The sequence below is a fragment of the Lipotes vexillifer genome, unplaced genomic scaffold (genome assembly GCF_000442215.2).
Source record: "Lipotes vexillifer unplaced genomic scaffold, Lipotes_vexillifer_v1.1 scaffold573, whole genome shotgun sequence".
Taxonomy (NCBI): Eukaryota; Metazoa; Chordata; class Mammalia; order Artiodactyla; family Lipotidae; genus Lipotes; species Lipotes vexillifer.
Window position 1 is genome coordinate 1,111,463 of NW_006796432.1, and position 6,914 is coordinate 1,118,376.

General features: G+C 50.1%; 1 protein-coding gene across 2 annotated transcripts in view; it reads right to left on the reverse strand.

The window, feature by feature from the left end:
- Window positions 1-687: 687 nt before the first annotated feature.
- The window catches only part of SLC8B1 (solute carrier family 8 member B1), a 29,757-nt gene continuing 23,530 nt past the window's right edge, over window positions 688-6,914 (reverse strand). The window contains exons 12-15 of one of the 2 annotated variants that reach the window (XM_007468575.1): window positions 5,658-5,811; window positions 4,792-4,872; window positions 3,581-3,645; window positions 688-892 (exon numbers count right to left, since the gene is read on the reverse strand). In XM_007468575.1, coding sequence (XP_007468637.1) covers window positions 695-892; window positions 3,581-3,645; window positions 4,792-4,872; window positions 5,658-5,811 — 498 coding nt within the window. In that variant the 3' untranslated portion in view covers window positions 688-694. The remainder of the gene's footprint in view (window positions 893-3,580; window positions 3,646-4,791; window positions 4,873-5,657; window positions 5,812-6,914) is intronic. The other variant, XM_007468576.1, reaches the window with a different exon arrangement.

Below are 6,914 nucleotides of genomic sequence, written 5' to 3' on the forward strand. Positions count from 1 at the left end.
AAGCCAGCGGACAGTTCTAGAGGCAGTCTAGAGCTGTGCCGTCCAATATGGCAGCCACTAATGGGCCAGTGCCACTGGCGGCTATTTTGGAGTGATATATATTATCATTAATTTCACCTTTTTCTTTTGGCTTTGTTAACGTGGCGACTAGAAGATTCAAAATTAGGTACGTGTCTCACATTCTATTTCCGTTGGACAGCGCAGCTCTAGAACTCAGCCCGCATTGGCCCGAGGCCCACAGCACACGAGCTGTTCTATCTGCCAGGTCCGAGTCACCCTGACTCCCTAAACCCGGGTTTGGCAGCCCTGAGAGAAGCAGCAGGAAGGCAACAGGGCGTGGCTGTGGGGAGGGGCCTTCTTCCGGCCTGGAAGGCACCCAGGCATCCCCTTTGCCCCAGACCCCAACGTTCAAGAGGCTCTGGAGATAACGCAAGGAAGTCTACCTGCTGCCTGGAACTCCTCAGGGAAGCCCAGCCTCCGCAGCCCCAGAAACAAGGTTTAGCTGTCCTAACTGCACACAGCGGCGACTGGGAAGCTTTGGCAGAGAGCACAGCCCCACGGGCGCACACCCCATTCATGGTCTCGGCCTTGGCCACGCTCGCCTGAGCGGGTTCTAACGAAGGCACTTCATCCTCCATCTCACCGCCTGCAGCGACACCTCCCGACCACCAGGCGGACCCCGACACAGCTTCACTCACACAGTTTTCAAGTGAATCACTCCAAATTCAGTGAGCAGGGCCACCAGGAGGAAGGTCAAGTACAAGAGCAGCAGGCAGCAGCCGTAAACTCTGTTCAGCTGGAAGCATTGCAGTGGGACCGAGACCAGGGAACAGACGAGGCTGAGGCCTAGGGTGCCAGCCAAGACCCACACCAACAGTCCATCAGGCTCCAGCTGCGGGGAACACGGGGAGAGAGGCTGGGTCACTGCAGCCGACAGTCAAACTGAGGTTTGAGGGCCCCTCGTTAGGGGCCAGGGAGGGACTTCTGGCCTGCCCAGTGGGATGGCCCCCCTCACCTTGAAGTTCAATGTTTTTAAGCCACGTGGTATGTGGTAATTTGTCACGGCAGCCCTAGGAATATAGGTTATATATATATATATGTATATGTAGATATGTATGTATATATAAATATGCATATATATGTATACATATATATATTACACGCAGTAGTTGAAAAATTCTCCAGCAACACAGAAGAATAAAAGGAAATGAAATTGTTCTCTTCCTACTTCTCTCCCTTTCAGATTTAGTTAGCATCTATCTAACATATATGGAAGACTTAACCCTAGGTGCTATGCTAGGTATATTACACCCACCTTAGCTACCAATCCACAGTGAGGAAACCAGTACAGCCGACCCTTGAACAGCCTGGTTTGAACTGCATGGGTCCGCTTATATGTGGACTTTTTTCAACAACTATAGTACGTGTATTTTCATTTCACGATCTTTAAATTAAGCGTGGGGGGGGGGAGTTCGTGTTGAATTAGAGATCACAGTATGTGGAATCGAAAGAGCTAGGGTTTGAGTCGTGACTCTACGCAAACTCTTTTGGCATCCTGTCCCCCGTCAGTCATTTATCAATTCCTTTGCTTTTGAGGCAGAGATAGCAGTACTCAGATTTGCGACTGCGTCAGGGACTCAGCACCTCTAATTCCCACGTCGTTCAAGGGTCAGCTGTAGTACGTGACAGAGCCCAAGTCCGAAGTCCAAGCTCATACCCTACCCTGTCTCCCCATACAATGATACGTGTACCCACAGATGTGTGGGTACACGTGTGCACATACAGGCCTGTCCATCCATTCTGAAACCACAAATGGGACCATACAATAGGTACATGTGTTTAAGAGCAACCTGTTTTTCAGCCAACAATATGCCATGGACATCCTTCTATGATGACATCTCATGATGCCCTATGTCTTATGCAATTAAAAGCAGGATCACAAAGGCAGTGGGATGCAGACAGACAGACACCCCCCCCCCCCACACCACACATTCCACGAGGAGCCAGAGAAAAGAAGTAGGGCACTCAGGGGGCCAACCCCTAAAGCCTCATTATCAGGAGCCACCTGAAAATCGAGAATGAAAGGAACCTATTAAACCCCTATTAAACCCCTGAAGAGTATAAACAAAATTTGCAGACAGAGCAAAGTTTTCCAGCGGTAAGTAGCCGTTTGCTTATGGGCGTGGCCACTGTGAAAGGCCGGCCCTGCTGCCAGTTAATTACAAGTCAGCCGCGAGAATCTGTTCAACAACTAGCTGCCTCTTGGAGAAAGAGGTGGGCGACTTTGTTCCCATTAACGACGCCATCATTCAGCTGCACATTCCGAGTGCTTCCACGCGATTAGCCTTAAAACCATCCACTGGGCCACATGCCCTCCCCGTCTCCATCCGTCTCTGGTTTGGCCTCTTAATCCAAGTCCTTGGGAATGCAAACCTGGGGACCGAATCTAGGCTGACTCTGCCTTGCACGGGGTGCTGCTGGCCCTGTGCACCATTTCCGAAGAGAAAAGTTCACTTAGGAACCTCGATTTCTTCTCTAGAAGAGCTGGGTTATCTGGCCACAGGAGGCCCACCTGAGTCGCCCGCGAGACGTGGCTGCCTGCCCTGAAGCAGTGTGTGAGTTTTCAACCTTGTTGGAAAAAACCTGTTTCCAAGTGTCCTAACCTTCATCGGTTCCCAGGGAGCATGTTTAAAATGCAGGTTTCCAGCCCCCAGCCCCTGCAATGCCTGGGTCAGGAGGTCTCACGCGCTCCCAGGGAATTCCTGGGTGCCCTTGAACCCACAGAAACTCTGCTGCTCAGTGCATTTCAGAACTTCTCCAAATCTATGGAGATCCCCCCTTTCTGGGCTGTTGCCAACATTCTCTCTCACCCCAGGCAGTGGTGGGATAAGGTGTTCAGCCTGGCCCTTACCTCATGTCTGCTTATCCAGGAAGCTTGTGGTGGTAGTGTGGGGGGGGGGGCATCAACCCCATTTCACAGGTGAGGAAACTGAGGCTCAAAGATCCTCAGAGTCCTGATTCATTCAAAGTCACATAGCAAGAGACTTCAGTGATGAGACCAAGACCCCAATCCTGGGCCTTCCCGCCCCTTTCCCTAAAAGCTACATCTTAATTACTCGGTGACCTTGCAAGGAATACCTTTTTTAACCCTATATGCAAAATGTTTTTAAGATATTCTACACATCAGACATGTCGCAGATGTAGACAAGTCCTCTCCCCAGTAAGTGTCATCTACTGAGATGTGAATGGTCTCCGGTCCAGAGAAGGGAGGGGGAAGAGGAGGACCGGGAGGAGGGGAAGAAAAAGGGAGGGGGAGGGGAGGGGGAGGAGGGGAGGAAGGAAGGGAAAGTGGAGGGGGAAGAATCAGTCAAGCATGTTTGAAAACCCAAATCAGGAACTTGGCAGGCAAGTTTGAGAAAATTAAATAAATAAATGGCAGCACAGGAAACCATAAACAAAACAAAAAGACAAGCTACAGAATGGGAGAAAATATTTGCAAATGATGTGACCAGCAAGGGAGGGGGATGAGGAGGAGAGAGCTTTATGAGAGGCCCCTGCAGAAGCATCTGTGGCCACTCACCTCCACTGCCACGTGGCTCCTGGAGATCTGGAGCAGGCAGCCCAGCCCCACGCCCACCAGGATATCTGCAGCCCAGCTCAGGAAGTTTGCCAGAACACAACGCCCCATAACCCTGACCACACAGCCCACTGGCTTGCTTTCTGATCTCTGGCTGTGCTCCCCCCTCTCCCCAAAAGCCACCCTATCTGAGGAGACCTTATCCAGTTTTAGCACCTCTAAGAGAGTCTCCAGTGCACATTTTGCCTCAGTCTGTAAGGATCGCAGGAGGTGACAGAAACGCTTGGTACCTGGTAAGATGGGGAAATGGGAGGCGAGGTGAAGTGACTACCCACGGTCCACTGGGGAGACTGGTGACGGAGCATGTCTCGGGGCCACCTCTAGGGGTTGTGCAGGGGACACTGCTCCAGCCAGGGCTCCATCCTTCCCATCCCAACCTGGCTTTAGGGCTGTGGTCAGGAGAAGCCACAGCCCTAAAGCCAGGAGCGGGTCACAGTGAGCACCGGGAGTGACAGACAGCAGGAGGCATGCTGCACACAGGTCACACAGCTGGCATGCGGCAGCGCTGAAACCGGCACCCAAGACTGTCGAGATTCAAAGCCCTGTCTTTTTCGCAGCCCCAGGCAGCCTGACCCTGCCTTTTCTATATAGACCAAGGGGTGGCAAATTAAAGCCTGCAGGACAATCCGGCCCAAGGCCTGCTTTTATTAATGAAGTTATATTGGGACCCAGTCACGCCCATTTGTTTATGTATTGCCCATGGCTGTTTTCACATTACAACAGCAGAGTTGAGCAGCTGCAAAAGAGATCCTATGGTCCACAAAATCTAAAATATGTACTCTCTGGCCCTTTAAGAAAAAGTTTGCCAACCCTGACATCTACAGACCATGACATCTGTAAGCAAGAGGGAGGGGTCTTCCACAAGCTTAGTGTGTGGGCACCTACTAATAATACCTCTGCCCTAACAAGACGAATATCTGCCATCACTGCTGTCTGCCAGGTGCAAAGCACTTCTGTCACCTCATTCAATCCTTATAACAACCTATGAGATCAGTCTTTTCAATATCCCCATTTTTACAGATGAAAAAGCTGAGGCTCAAGCAGCCGCATCACCTGCCCCAGGTGTTCCAGTGAAAGCCAATCTGGGGTGGGGGGGGCACGGAGCACACCCTTGGCTCCCAGCACTGAGGGAAGGGCAGTCCCAGAAAGGATACTGAAGATGATGCCACCAAAACAGGCCGAGAACGCCATCCGTGGGTAGCCCTGGCGGGCCAGCGTGAGATCTGAGAAGACATCTGTGTGGAAACACAAGAAGGCCTTGAGTTGTGCAGGGCTTCCCCTAGCCCTCCTTGTTCATTCACTCCTTCATTCTACCCACAGTCATTCAGTCAACAAACACTGATGAAGGTATGCCTGGCTCTGGCACTAGATGGCTGGGTGCTATGGGAGGCCGCATCATCCCGTAAGACACAATTCCCTCCTTAATTCCTTCTACCTGCCTCTTTTCCACCAGGGGCAACTTTGAGGGTGTGACATGCCACCACCAATATTTCACCCATGTCCCGTCTGCTGCTAGCACACACAGTACCTCGGGGCAAATTAGGAAAAGGGGCCCAGAAAGGTGAGTGGAAGGAGAGCTAGACTCTGGGCCCCCTGATCCCTTGTCAGGATGCTCTTGGGCAGTGTACAACCTGACCAGCCCTACTTGGCAGCTCTAGCTAGAGAAGGATATCTGTATGCATGAGTGAATGCCTACCCATGTCGCACACCCACGGACACATTCCATCTGGTTGGCTGCAATGAGCTCCATGTCCTGCCTGAAGTCTGGGGAGCCACTGAGTGTCCATGCATCAGAGAGTGGGGAAGAGGCTGGGGGCTTCTACAGAGCCTCCCGGCTCAGGTACATTCTGGGCCATCCCACCCAGATGCCCAGTGATGGTCACTCCAAAATGATAGGCACTGACCACCTGCTGAGGGCAGATGCCCTGGACGCCCCTATCCACATGGAATTCTGTCTGGAGGAGCAAAAAGCAGTGAGGTGGCTGTGCTCATTCTAGAAGCCCACCCGGCCCCAAGTCACCTCCAATGCTGTTCCCCCAGGCCAGCAGCGTGAGCCCGAGGACAGTGTTGCTCAGCCGGAAGACCACACCCAGGGACCGTAAGATGTTCACCACCTCCGTGGCAGCTGCGTTGATCCACAGGGCGCTGGTCAGGAAGCCCAGGAAAGCAAAGAGCTGGGGGAGGGAACAGGGACACAGCCTTAGTTCCTCAGCTATAAAATGGGACAATAACAGTACCTACTCAGTGAGGTTGTCATGAGCATAAAATGAGTTAGTAGATGCAAAGCAGTTAGAGCCTGGCATATATTAAGTGCTCAATAAAATGCTAGATCAATACTACCATTTTGTCAAAAAGGAGTTCATCATAGCTTTCATCAGATTTCTAGTCTATGCACCAAATGCCACCTCATCATTAGAAAAAGAAACTCCATACCCATGATCAGTCACTTCCCAGGGCACCCAACCTTCCTCCCAGCCCCTGGCAATCACTCCTCTATTTTCTGTCTCTCTGGATTCGCTTATTCTAGACATGTCATAGAAATGGCCTCATACAATACGTGGTCCTTTGTGATTGGCCTCTTTCACTCAGCATCATGTTTTCAAGGTGCATCCACCTTGGGACGTGTGTCAGTACTTCCAAGACTAGTAAGAAACACTGCCTAAGACCATTTCTCGAAATAATCAATTGGCTGAAAATTCAACTTCCTTTGGGCTGGTACATCCATTCAGAGTTTCTGAAAACAGAAACTAGAATTTTTAAAAGCAATAATTAGAAAAAAAAAATGAAAAAAATTAAGTAAACTTTTGAGGAAAAGGTCTCTGGACAAACTACCTAAACATTTTTTAACATCCTGCAGAGGTGAGAGAATGGGAAAAAAACACCCCCAAAGACCAAACAACTCCATCACTGGAATGTGATTGTTAGGAACCCAGGTGCTTCCTAGTTAGGATGGTGGAAAAGAGTCTGGTCGGTCTTTAAAAAGGTAAACATACAGTTCACATGTGACCCAGCAGTTCTACTTACTCCCAGGAATACACCCAAGAGAAATGAAAGAATTATTTCTACAGAAAAAAATGTAAACCAATGGTCATGGCAGCATTATTCATAATATCTAAAAAGTGGAAAAAAAAACACCCCAGGGTCCATTAATGGATGAAGCAATAAACAAAATATGCTATATCTATATAATCGAATAGTATTCAACCATGAAAAGGAATGAAGTGCTGATACATGCTACAACACGGATGAACCTTGAAAACATTTTGCTAAGGGAAAG